The 14,154-nt window shown below is 50.5% G+C and overlaps 1 protein-coding gene across 9 annotated transcripts in view; it reads right to left on the bottom strand.

The window, feature by feature from the left end:
- LOC116952681 (nuclear receptor coactivator 2-like) overlaps nucleotides 1-14,154 on the bottom strand; it is a 184,494-nt gene that overhangs the window by 12,157 nt on the left and 158,183 nt on the right. For all 9 annotated transcript variants that reach the window (XM_076073275.1, XM_032972264.2, XM_076073270.1 and 6 more), the window contains 6 exons: nucleotides 12,130-13,984; nucleotides 11,204-11,438; nucleotides 10,213-10,446; nucleotides 9,282-9,584; nucleotides 6,824-6,950; nucleotides 4,318-4,486 (listed from right to left, as the gene is read on the bottom strand). In XM_076073275.1, coding sequence (XP_075929390.1) covers nucleotides 4,318-4,486; nucleotides 6,824-6,950; nucleotides 9,282-9,584; nucleotides 10,213-10,446; nucleotides 11,204-11,438; nucleotides 12,130-13,984 — 2,923 coding nt within the window. The remainder of the gene's footprint in view (nucleotides 1-4,317; nucleotides 4,487-6,823; nucleotides 6,951-9,281; nucleotides 9,585-10,212; nucleotides 10,447-11,203; nucleotides 11,439-12,129; nucleotides 13,985-14,154) is intronic.

Raw genomic sequence — 14,154 nt, 5'->3', positions numbered from 1 at the left:
ACGTGCTCGATACAATGTGGCACGGGTTAACTGGTAATGTTAAACATTAACACTGCTTTTGATGTAGTGTACTATGCTCCAACGTCTATGCTCCCTACCTTCACCAACCCTGACCAGTGTGGTAAAGTAGTCAAGTAACCCCCACAATCCACATGCCGCGTGGAAGACCCTCATCCAGCAGCGGATTTACAAACAGGCGATACAGGTGCTATTTTCGCACACATAATCAGCACCTGGACACTATCTGCACCTCAAAACAAAAAAAAACCCCTCTGCTTAACCAAAGTAATAAACAAGCCAGGCTAATTTTTTCTTTTGGCTGTAAGTCAGTGTTAAGAAAAAAAATTGGACAGAACAACCACTGGTCACCTCCCACAGTGATGCTGGCTTATTTTAATGTTCCTGGAGGAATTCCTAAGATATGACATTTCACTATATATATAAAAAAAACATGAGAGAAGCAACCACAACCACAGTCTAAAGACGATATTTCTATTCTTGCAATCTTCAATTCTGCAATCTTAAATTGTTAATCCATTAACGCGATGGAGGGCAAAAGATGGTGTGTCAAGTATCTGCTTTCATAAAACTTGTATCGAAAACTGGAGGTGAATGAATCTGTAATAAAATACGTATTCCTTACACTGTCACGGAGACGAATGGCAGGGCTTGACATCCAGCCAAATATTTTCCTGAAGAAAAGGGCGCTACAGCCAATGTAAAATATCAACATTTTGGCCAACTAGCCTTTGATCCAGATGGTGAAGACAAAGTCGTGGAGGAAGCCCTCTTGCTCACACCACTGCTGGCAGAAGGGCCTCCACTTGAAGGAGCTCTGTAGAGCCCCTAGAAGAAGTATTAACCTCTAACGTTATGTCAGATAGCGTTAACCGAGTATGCTTTACTTTTTATTTAAACAGGTAAAGCCCACTGAGCTATGTAGCTCTTTTTCAAAAGCGACCTGGCTATCACAAATTATATCTCAATGCAGTGGCTTGTCACGTGGATATTTATAGCAGCCAAATACACTGAAACGCGCGTTGATCTATATGTGGAGGGAAAAACCGGAGGACCCGGAGAAATATCCACGCGACCACGAGGAGAACATGCATACTCCAAATATACAGGCGTCAAGGTCAAAATCTAACCCACAACCTCATACATACCAGGCGAGGTAGTTAACACATCTTGCCACTGTAGCGCACCAGTATCAACATTTTCCAATTTTGCCATGGAATATTACTTTTACTTTCAATACAATTTTGATTTATATCCCGCCCAAATCCTGCATTTAGGACACTGTAGAGAAACACGAGGCGTGTTTATTTTAGGACACTGTAGAGAAACACGAGGCTTGTTTATTTCATTGAGGAAAAAGGAGCAGTCGGTGCCTTGAGCCAGGACTTGAACAGGGGCAGGAAATCAAGACCCTCGTGGTGGCTGGGGAAAGTGAGTTCCAGACAGTGAGCGCAGCAGAGGAGAACGAGCGACCCCCCCCCCCCACGAAGCGAAGGTTGATTAGGGCTTTGGTAGAAAGCCGTGATTGCTCGTGCGGGGGGGGGGGATGCTTGGAAGGCAAGTGGAGTGAGATGATAAGGGAGTAGCAGAAGAGTGTGGAAGGGAGTGGAGTGCTTCGATTTAAAGCTTTCGTGACTGCAAGGATTCATCTTCTTTGGTTCTTTCGGTAAAGTCACGTAGAATGAGAATAAAATAATAAATTGATAAAATAAAATAACACAATAATATTCTCGCGACGTTTCGGCCACAACACAAGCGGCCTTCATCAGGTGAAGGGACGAGACTGTCTGGTAGGACAGCGCTGGGGTGAAAAAGCCACGCTCAGATCACGACCTTTAAGCTTAAGGCCGCTTGTGTTGTGGCCGAAACGTCGTGAGAATATTGTGTTATTTTATTTTATCAATTTATTATTTTATTCTCATTCTACGTGACTTTACCGAAAGAACCAAAGAAGGAGTGGAGTGCGTCGAGCTAGGAGAATACGTGGAGTGGAGCGGAGTGTGACGAAAACCGAGCAGGGGTGAGTCCATGCAGGATCTCGAAGATAGTATGATCATGAAATTTGAATCAATATACACGTGATCTGATCTAGTAAACGCTTGTTCCAATAAGCTCTTGAATTTTCCCTGGGTGATTTATTTGTGCTTATGAAAACAAAACAAATCTTTACATGTGTGTCGTTTATATCAATATCTGCTCCTCACTCTTCGAGGGTCAGAATGGGTGCCAGTATGACTGCACACACATCAAAAAGTGCACCGATTACTTTGAGAATACTGTACAATCGGACGATACAATCTACATTCGAACCCGAATTCTACACTGGTTGGTAACTATACGTTTTACATATGTTTTGCCTTTTCAGTGTTTTTTTTTTAAATCTGGGCCGCACCTCCCTGCCGTTGTCACCGATAATGAATCCATAGTTTCTTCAGTAAATGGGCTGCACTGTCGAGTGCACTTCAACCTCACGCTGCTTGCCAAACTAATACAATATAAGGTCGCACTCGCCCAACGAAGATCCCCCGTATAGCCTTAACAGACTGTTGGGTCCAGTGCTGTTAGCGAGCACCTATGAAGGCCGGCACGGCACAAGAGGTGGTTGGGTGGCCAGCACCCCGCCTGGTTTGTCTCGTACGTATGTATGTTTGAACTTCTTTTGCACCATACTAGCCAACCGTGCTTATTTCGAGGTCTGTGTCTTCCCAGTGGCGATGTTTACGCACTGCATCAGGTACTCAGTTCAGGCCGAGTTGCCCTAGGAGAGACTCAGAACCCGTTCAAATAGTCAATGATTGTTGGCCGTGAACGGAAATTTAACTCGGTTCTCTAGGGTTTAACGCTACACTACCGCTCCCCATAAGCCACACCCACACTCACCCCCCACACACAAGCTAAACGCTTTCACCCACACTCACCCACATGGGTTACACGCTCTCACACACACAAACACCTGTACGGGCTACACACACACTCACCCACCCACAGGAGCTACGCACACTCACCCACCCACAGGAGTTACATACTCACCCACCCACAGGAGCTACACACTCTCACTCACCCACCCACAGGAGCTACACACTCTCACTCACCCACCCACAGGAGCTACACACTCTCACTCACCCACCCACAGGAGCTACACACTCTCACCCACCCACAGGAGCTACACACTCTCACTCACCCACCCACAGGAGCTACACACTCTCACTCACCCACCCACAGGAGCTACACACTCTCACTCACCCACCCACAGGAGCTACACATTCTCACTCACCCACCCACAGGAGCTACACACTCTCACCCACCCACAAGAGCTACACACTCTCACTCACCCACCCACAGGAGCTACACACTCTCACTCACCCACCCACAGGAGCTACACACTCTCACTCACCCACCCACAGGAGCTACACACTCTCACTCACCCACCCACAGGAGCTACACACTCTCACTCACCCACCCACAGGAGCTACACACTCTCACTCACCCACCCACAGGAGCTACACACTCTCACTCACCCACCCACAGGAGCTACACACTCTCACTCACCCACCCACAGGAGCTACACACTCTCACTCACCCACCCACAGGAGCTACACACTCTCACTCACCCACCCACAGGAGCTACACACTCTCACTCACCCACCCACAAGAGCTACACACTCTCACTCACCCACCCACAGGAGCTACACACTCACCCACCCACAGGAGCTACACACTCTCACCCACCCACAGGAGCTACACACTCTCACTCACCCACCCACAGGAGCTACACACTCTCACTCACTCACCCACCCACCCACCCACAGGAGCTACACACACACTCTCACTCACCCACCCACAGGAGCTACACACTCACCCACCCACAGGAGCTACACACTCTCACTCACCCACCCACAGGAGCTACACACTCTCACCCACCCACCCACAGGAGCTACACACTCTCACCCACCCACCCACAAGAGCTACACACACAGGAGCTACACACACACACTCACCCACCCACCCACAGGAGCTACACACACTCACCCACCCACAGGAGCTACACACTCTCACTCACTCACCCACCCACAGGAGCTACACACACACAATCACCAGTACAGGCTACACACACACACACATATCCACCCACCCACAGGAGCTACACACACACACACTCTCACTCACCCACCCACAAGAGCTACACACACAGGAGCTACACACACACACACTCTCACTCACCCACCCACCCACAGGAGCTACACACACACACACACTCACCCACCCACCCACAGGAGCTACACACACACACACTCTCACCTGCACGAGTTTGTCAATGCCCAGAGCACGGTCGATCTCGGCCAGGTCCACCTCGTCAGTGCTGCTCAGCAGCGAGTCCAGCTGGTCCAGCAGCGCCTTCTCATTGTTTTGCGCCTCCAGGCTCGTGGGCGGGCACAGCAGCTCATCCAGCGACGGCGTGAATGCTTGCCTGCAGCAATGAGACGAAATTATCATCAGGAACTCTTGACGAATCAGTGGAATGGTTCAAGTACTGAACTACATTTTATGTTTTAGGTTTTATTGCAGAGTTAATTGTGACTGGGATGAGACCCTCAACCCAATTACACATGAACACCCCATTATACAAATTTTGCTGCGTGCCGAGTAACAGTTTGGATTTGAACCCAGAAACCTCAGTGACGTTGCCGCAACGATCCAACACGGGCATTGTGAGCTCATCTCAACAACCTTAGGGTCGCACCTTTTAAAAAAAAATAACCTAACACGTTTTCCAAAGGCAACTCATTATTTATTTACAAACACTATGGTGGTGGCTAAAAATTAACAAACTGCCCTGCACATGTTACAGTAAAACAAAAACAGGCAGCGGTAGCGAATGCAATTGTGGTGGAGGGGGAGGGAATGAGGGGTGGGAGCCAACGTGGGATCGTCGGGAGGGGAGGGGGGAGACAATCGCTATTGGATTCAAGACGTGCATGCCTTTGGCTGCATGAGCGATGAAACGAGCACCTGCTGCTTCTGCCGCTGCAGACATTGGTGCTGCTAGGGAGGGGAGAAGCTGAAGGTTGTGACTCTGGCTTCTAAGCTGTACCCCCCCCCCCCCCCATGCACAATACCAATTTCACACGACCTTTATTCTTCCCACCCACTCCCACCGGTGGCCCCATCAAGCCACTTCACAGTGGGCCCCGCTGTGCAATCTACCGACTTTTCTACGAGGCTCAAATGCACTCCTGCATAAAAGAAGCCACGCTCGGTGGCCAGCGGGTACATATATCGGTGGAAGGAGGACAAGGGCAGGAGGGGGGGGGTAAGCGGGGAAGGGAATGTAAACCAGTTTATAATCTTAATAATGATCAGGTAACATAAAGGTTGATTTTTTTTCTCCCTTGAGTGAGACCTAGTCCCATCGAGTCTATGATGCACCAGCACAGCTGAATACAGCGATTATTATTATTTTCTTCACAACCCCATTGTCGATCAACTGCTATATTAAGGCCTACTCAAGCCACAATGGTCATGGGGATTGCTTAAAATACTTCACCATGCCGGTCAGTATGGGTTGGTGAAACAGTGCGGGAGGGGCACAAGGAGAATAGATTCAGATATCAACTCGCCGCTGATGTAATCCGTGGCCGGGAATAGAACTCGGGATTGCGGGGTTCACCGCGCAGTGCAGCTCACCACTGCGCCACAGTTATAAATTATGAAGGTGTAAATGCCCGGGAAAAAGGAGTGAATAATAGATGTGCACACTTCATTAGACCTCCTTTGCCAGTATCAAAATGTAATAATAGGGTTTTTCCCCTTTTTTCTGGAAACAAAACTGAAACCTTTTTACAAGGATTCATGTCTGCATTAACCACAATACCTGCAGTCAAAATGCAAAAAAAAACATACTATGATAATATATGCATTGTCCTTGAAACTGATGGGTCCACACCAAGGGACGGCTTTCTTTTAAAGAAAGATTGGTCCACACCAAGGGACGGCTTTCTTTAAAAGAAAGCCGTCCCTTGGTGTGGACCAATCAGTTTCAAGGACAATGCATATATTATCATAGTATGTTTTTTGTTTGCATTTTGACTGCAGGTATTGTGGTTAATGCAGACATGAATCCTCGTAAAAAGGTTTTAGTTTTGTTGCCAGAAAAAAGGGGAAAAACCCTATTATTAGATGTGCACACTGGTTCCTACGACTTCTCCAGACGGGGACTCTTGCATCGTGAGACCGTGGCAAATGGCGACGACTTGCGGAGGCCTTCATTGAGCAGTGGCCAAACCACGGATAATGATGATGCTGAAGAGATGGACTCTGTTATCTGCGTGTGTGATACGGTGGTGTGGACCGGTGATCACACACAATCTGCAGCGTTATAAAGTGGCCAGGTGTTGGTCGTACAGCAGGGAGGTTGCCGATATGAACATATTGTTTTCGTGCCATTTATTCATGTGTGGTTTTCTCCGTACTTTATTTTCCTCACAATTTGCAATAATAACTATGACACATTTGGCTATATATTCTCGCGCAAGAACCTCCTGCGATAGGTCTTGAGACTCGGCCTGACTTTGTGAAACAAATAAGCAGGGCATAAAAGACAGGGGGTCGGCAACCAAAATAACAATAGTAATTAATTTTTTCGAATTCGGTAAAAAAATAAAACTCAATATTTCCAGAGCGACAATACAATGTAAATACGAGACGGTGGCACGTTAAAAAATATTTCACAAGTCCCGAGAGAGCCGCATGCGGCTCCGGAACTGCAGGTTGCGGACCCCTTGTTCAGAGTATTAGTTTTGCTCACCTGTTTGCATCTGCCATTGACCCCTGTTCCAATCCCATCATGCTGTCACCGTAAGGAGGCATCTGATTGGACGCTGGCTGCTGGCCATAGGGGGAGTTATTCAAGCCCAGCTCCATCTCGGAGGGAACTGCAGGGACACACAACAGCCAAAGAGAGAAGTTTCAGAAGCCAGCACGGACATTTACAAAGCACCCTCACACGTAGCAATCGCATCCAAACAACGTACGCATTCGCGATCAAGTTGTTTTGGATTAGATCGCGTACATGTACATGTGTCGTACACCCACCTCCACCCGACAGAGCCAAGGTTTGTACATGCCAATGTGTTACTAGTTTAGCACACTGGGGTGGCCTCAAGAGAAAACTCACAACAGTTACAATATATGCTCTCTAACATTCACATGATCTAACCTAAAAAATATGTTGTCATGAATAATATTGGTCGTGGAAGCCTACGTGATGGATTCGCACACAATACAGAAAAAAATGGATGTTAACATTTAATGCTGCACAATAGAAGCCATGCGTTTTTCTTCAAAGGTTCAAAACAGCATTTCAATATCAAGGCAACATTACCAATTTTGCAAATGTCAGAATAAAAAGGCATCTGCCAAAATGTATTCTCTATGTTAGGGCCAAGATACTCACATTCACAAGACCCAATTTTACTGCAGCCAAGATGATGCACAATACAAACATCTGTGACAGTTGTAATATATTAACTGCAATACAGTCTTCGTGCACTTTCAGATGCACTTCTGCGGCCATCTGGAACGCTGTCTTCCTTCCGACATTAGGAAGCCACTGGAGCTATGCACTTTTAAATCTAAATTGAGTTTCTTATCCTGCTCACACACCTCCGACGAGCATGGTTGGCTATGTACGGTGCAAAATAAGTTCAACATACAATGCAGGAGGAATATGTCGTAATAATTGAAGGTTTTCAATCATACAATATTAGAGTGTATAAAACTTGATTCATAGTGGATCTACTGAACACATGGAAAGACTGGCCTTGAGCATCATCAATTGCCACGATCTATCCACTGCTGCATGAAGATCCTCTCCACATCGTCAATATCCCTCATATGGTATTGCGATGCTGCAGTTCATCTGGCTCCAACACAGGCGCTGATCCCAGCTCATTAGAAGGGATGATTGTGGCTGTCATCCCTTTGAGCCCTGTGCCCTGCCTAAGCCCATTTACCTTCATGATCACTCCATACAATGTGTCGAGTATGAGTTTGTTTTCTGATCGGTTGTTCCTCTTCATTGTTGTTCAGTGTAATTGATACTTATTTAGTAGGCAACATGGACTGATTGAGTCGGACCGTTACATTGTTTTTCATGATCAAATAAAAATTTCCAAACAAACTCCAACCTACTCTCACTCACCTCCCTTGCATCATTTTTATATTGGCTTGCTATCAATAATTTTCCGCAGATTTACAATTTATGCATACACAATTCGTTAGGTTTTCCAGTTGGGTCTCGGCCCTCCAAAAATTATTTTATTTGGTTCATCAAATCTGCTTTACTTGACAATTTCTTCCAACTTTCCAGCTTTGTTTGTGATGTTCTTCAATCGTTCCCCGTCATTAATTTCCATTGGTCACTACAATGAGTATGGTGCCAGCAATTCTGAGATGGATGATTACTTCATTTATATTCATGCCTTTATTTCTTCAATCATAATTTCAGAAAACGCCTTCCATGAATGTCTTAGTGAAAGCATATCTCTTCACATGACTAGAGGGTTGTGGATTTTACACCACTGCCTCAGGACCGTCAGTGACAGGGCAACGCGTTTGACCTTGACTTATCGTACTAATCACGCAGCAAGGTATTAACACAGCCATGAGCAGCTTAATTTCAGTCGAGTCTGTCTAGGTCGGCAACGTTAATTAGAATCCGCACCCGGCACGGCACACCGCATCCAGTATACATCTCGCATTGGCTGTGACTACTTGTCACATGGCTACTTCAAACCATCAGTGACCCAGAAAATGCATTCAGTCTTAAATTAAAGTTATAAACTATTTAAACTACAAACTATTTTTTATTTTACCAGGTAAGGCCCCACTGGACCTTCACAGGTCTTTTTCAGCAGTGACCTGGTCACAAATGATAGCTCAACGAAGTGGCTTATCATGTGGTAATTTATAGCAGCCAAATACTCTTAAACGCATCTTGATTCCGCATATGTGAGGGTTTGAGCTGGAGAAAAATCCACGCGACCACCACGGTGAGAGAGGGACACCGCAAACTCCAAATATACAGCAGGCGTCAGGGTCGGGGTCGAACCCGCGACCTCCCACACACCCGGCGAGGTAGTCAACATCTCGCCACTGTGGCGCCCCCCCCCCCCCCCCCCCAACACCGTGGCTACACCACGCCATTTCGAAACAAAGCCAAGATGTGCGCATCTTCCCCACGTAGCAGTCAGCGAAGCGCTCACCCATCATGGGTGGCGGCTGCTGTTGCTGCTGCTGCTGCTGCTGCGACAGCGGGCGCCCCACCGCGCCGACCCTTGGCTTCATGGGATGGCCCACGGGGCCACACGCGGTGCTGGGACACGGGGCGGCGGCCGGGGATGACGGCATGCCGACCCCGCTCGCCACGCCGGCCACAGGCGACACCTGTGCCGCCCAGGAGCCGCCCTCCACCTCCGTCATGCTCGCTCGTCGCGCCGGCACCGCCATACCAGCTCCCGCCACCGCCACACCGCCGCCAGGCCCCGGCATGCCTCCCACCATGACCCCTGCGTGAGAGGCACGGTGAGGGGGGGGGGGGGTGACGGGGTTTAGCGGGGGGGGGGGGGTGGCCGTATCAACGGCACGCGCTGTGCCGCGCGCCACGGGTTCCGGTTACGCGGCCAATGATGCAAGCAGCCAGTGTATCGCGTTACGTTGCACCGCGGTCACCGTGCGGGCAAACGGATAGCACCCGACGCGTTTGTTTGTTTGTTTGTTTTTAAGGAGCGCGTGTTCTTTCTCTTCAGCACTCCCAGACAGTTGCGCCTAACCTGGGTCTCACGGAGGAGTGACAGCGTCTCATTGTGGAGTTTAAGTGAAGCCTCGGGGGTTTAGTGCAGGGAAGATGCACAAGGGGGACGAAGCATTACGAGCTCAGAGAACAATACAGAGCGCCTTATAAACGCTTCTGTATGGGAGGTGGCAGAAGGAAAGTTAATTTTCCCAGTGCATGTATTGGCAAATTAGGAGCCACAATCGTAATGAGCTCCGTCTCCGCAGCGCAAATTTTTTTTTTTTTACACTTGTGCCACAATGTATCCTACTGATCTCCCAACGGTAAACAAAAGTCTCCACACATTCGTATCCACGGTCCCACATCCGCGCCAAACATACTCAAGTGCGCGGGCAAGTTACCGTGACTGCCCGCGTTGCCCTTGCTGTTGGCCACGCCAGGCTGCCCCGGCTGGCAGGGCTGGCAGGCCTGGTTGGCGGACACCGAGCGTAGCCCGGGAGGGTAGGGGCTCGGTCCGCGCCGGCTCGGCGAGTAGACGCCGGGGCTGCATCGTGGTCCCACGGCCGCCGGGTCCATTGACACGGAGCGTGAGAAGGATGGCCGTGGCGCGGGGGAGCCGGGCATGGCGCCAAAATCTTACCAAGCAAAACAATCGCACGCGAACATGCGCACACGCAGTCCGTAAAGACATCTGCATGAGAAAGTTAAAATAAAAAGCGGCACCATTTACATACGCGCTCTGCTTTTAATGACGGCAGCCCCTCCCCTCCTACCGATGCATAATCCCCAACCAAACAAAATGCAATGTTGATTTGACTGCTGGCGCTGGGACCCCTCCCTTGGCATCGGCCTCACCTCTCGCACTCTAATGCAAGCGACAGTCTTTCCGGGTGTAAAACCTGGCAGCAGATTTCAACTCTCAAGCGCTCGCCACCGGGAACGTCAGGTCACATTAATTTAGAGGGAGTGTCCCTAAAGTAAAAGTTGTGGCCCTGTAACTTACTCGTCACTCGTGCCACTGCTGCCAGAAGGGCCTGTCAGAGAGGGAGGTATAGAGAGTCCCCTCTAGACGGTGTTTTAGCCGACTCTTCTATTCTGGCCAGATGCCTCGGATTGATTAGCTGTGGCATAACCATTCATTCTGTTGGATGGACAGAGGCGGTGGCAGGGGGGGGTGGGAGATCTAGTAGACTGTCCCATTTGTTACAACGGCCGCACTGGAAGATGTCCAGTATTGCAACCACAACATCCGCGGCAGCGTTCTAAGGCGACGACGACGCCGTGTCTCTACGCCAACAGGTGAGCACAACAAGAGCGCTTTTAGATTCTGCCGAACGTTTTAGTTTTCACTCCGCATGGAGGGCGACCCTCTCTCCCCCCCACCCGCCTTACCATTGGTGGGCGCGGACGGCTTGTTCTGTGCGCTGGTGGCGCCGTGGCCGCCCATCTGCGCCGGCTCAAACCCAGCCGTGGTCGAGGACAAGGGGGTGATGGGTGGCACTGGAGTTGTGGGCGTGGACGCAGTGGTGGCCGCCTGGGACCGACCCTCGGCCACGTCCCGAACAGCCGCGTCGGACGTCAGGCTCCGTAGGAAGCTGTCGAGGTTGTCAAAGTCGTTGGTGGAGTTCTGCAGGAGACAAGAATCTGTTTATCGCGCGAACTCAACATTTATTTTCTTTTCATCTGATGGCAGATGTTTGAAAAAATAAGGGGCGTTTTTTTTTAGCATTTTCCTTCCAAGTGTGTAAGTGTTATAAATTGAATCGTCCATTGCTCCCCCAATGGAACGATCCATTTTTTATTTATTTTACCAGGTAAGGCCCACTGAGCCTACACAGCTTTTTATTTAGAAGCGACTCGGTTATCACTCATGCTAGCTCAACGAAGTGGCTTAACGCATGTAAATGTACAGCGGCATGTAAATGTACCCCCAGTTCCTTCTTGGAGGATGCCGAGATTGACTTTTGCAATTGCGCTGGATATGTTTTTTTTCGGGTTTGTAACGCGTGTAGTTCGGCATGAGGTCCGGCGCTCCCGGCACGTGCTGAGAACCAGTGAACGTTATTCCCAACAACACGCTGGAGAACTCGAAAGCACATCGGAGGGTGACATTGGACTCTCGTTGAATGATAAACATCGTTAAAAAATAAAACGTTCATATTTAACCCACCGGCCCTAGCCCCCACAAAAAAATGCATCTCACGACGACGTGAACCGATAACCCTTTATTACTCATTCGCTATTCCCCACTAACCGAAGCTATCGCTCAATGTCACTCGTTTCGTGACCCACTGAGAGGTGAAAAAAGGAAACGCAACTCTTTCTTTCTCCGCGGGCTCCGTTTTGATGGTGCTGCTGCTGCTCACGGAGCACGCGTCGGCACCCACTGATCGCGAGCCGCTGCACCCTCCCGTGGGCGACTCCTCTACCTTCACCATCGCGCCCGCCGCTTGCTCCTCCTTCTGCACCTTGCCACCCTCCTCCTTGTCCAGCAGGTACCGCAGCAACACGTGGTCCTTGTCTCGCTTTTGGGGGCTGGCTTTCTCCTTCTTGATGCTCGGCATCCCATTCTCGCCGCCGCATTCTTTTTCGGACACCACCTCCTGCTTGATTTCGACCGGGCCCCCCGGCAGGGAGGAGGATGATGATGATGACGGCGCCGCCGATGGCGACGTGGACACATTTTCTGTCTTCCCTGCAGCGACCACCTCTCCAATGATTTTATCGGCGTCCAAAGTCGTCCCGCTCTCCTGCAGCAGCTTGTGCAGGATCTTGTGTTTCTCCGTCAGGGAGGTCATCCCCGATGAGCAGGACGCCGACGAGCTGGAATTTGTTGGCATCCCGTTCTCTCCGGCTTCCACCTTTATGGGCTCGCCCCTGCCCCCGTGCAATTGGTCCCTTCCTGACTGCTCAGAGCCGCCCCCACCACCACCTTCGCCAATCAGCAGCTGCAGCAGCTTCATGTTACCCTTGCCCTCGGCCGAAGTGCTCCCCGGTTCACTCGAGTCGCCGCTGCCAGCTGCGGGGCCATCCTTGCCCACGCAGCCACTGTTGCTGTTTTTGCTGCTGCCACCACCGCAACCACCGCCCACTTTCTGTCCGAGGGAATCTGCTTGCCCTGACTGGGCAGGAGCGTCCGATTGCCCAAGACACATGGTGGGCGCGCCACCTTCCACCTTTATGCTGCGCAACATAGCCTGCTGCGTCGGCGTGCTCATAGACGATGCCGGACCGACATTCCTCTGGCCGGGCGACGACATTTTGGCCATGCCGAAACCGCCGGGCTGGGCGTCCGCGGCCGCGCCGGGCTGAGCGGCACTGGCGCAGCCCCGACTTCCGGCGTTCATGGCTCCCAGCGGCGAGCGCATGTTCCCCATAGCCTGGGGCGAGCGCATGCCGCCTGTCGAGCCGGCGCTCACCGGAGAGAACGGCATCCGTGGGGCCTCGAACGAGCCCTGGGGGCTGCTGTGTGCGGGGTTGGCCGCGCCGGGACTGCACCTCTGCCTCGGCGACATCATCTGCGTCACCATCGTGCCGGGGCTGCTTCGGGCAGGGCTGCCACCCACGCTCACGTTAGTGCCGCCCTGGTTACCCATGACGCCGGTCATGCTGACCGCCCCTTCGCCGCCGTTCATTCCGCCAAAACGGTGGCCCACCGAGTTGGCTTGCGCTGATGATGTGCTCCTGCCCATCGTGGCATCGTTAGGCCCTCCAAACCTGCCCGGTGCACGCCAGAAGCCGGGCTGGCCTGTAGGATGGCCTGTGGGATTAGACGTACTGTAGCCTTGGCTGCTGACTGGTTGGTGGTGTTGTTGCTGCTGTTGCTGCTGGTGGTGGTGTTGCTGGTGATGTTGGTGCTGTTGCTGTTGTTGTTGGTGTTGCTGCTGTTGTTGGTGTTGCTGCTGTTGTTGGTGTTGCTGCTGTTGTTGGTGTTGCTGCTGTTGTTGGTGTTGCTGCTGTTGTTGGTGTTGCTGCTGTTGTTGGTGTTGCTGCTGTTGTTGGTGTTGCTGCTGCTGTTGATGATGTTGTTCCTGGCTGGACCCAACAGGTAACATCGGCTGTTGGCCTGGCAGGTGTTGGTGCTGGCTGCTATTGACCATGACGTTGCTGTTGTTTTGTTTCCCAGCTCCAACTGCCTGTGCCATTGCGTCTTGGCCAATTATCGACTTTTCTCTGAAATAGATCAAATACAATATATAAACAAACACATAAGAATTGTCAATTAATTTACGAAAATACATTTGCAACCAGCACTATCCCATGATGAACAAAGTTTATCAATATCTCAGGCGGTGCTGCAGCAAAGCGCTTGTTTAACAACTCGAAGGCTGTGCATTCAAATC

Source organism: Petromyzon marinus, chromosome 3 (genome assembly GCF_048934315.1).
Source record: "Petromyzon marinus isolate PM22_M1 ecotype Great Lakes invasive population chromosome 3, UKy_Petmar_22M1.pri1.0, whole genome shotgun sequence".
NCBI classification, from domain to species: Eukaryota; Metazoa; Chordata; class Hyperoartia; order Petromyzontiformes; family Petromyzontidae; genus Petromyzon; species Petromyzon marinus.
Note: the sequence above shows the minus strand (reverse complement) of the source record. Positions and strands in the feature narration are given on the sequence as shown.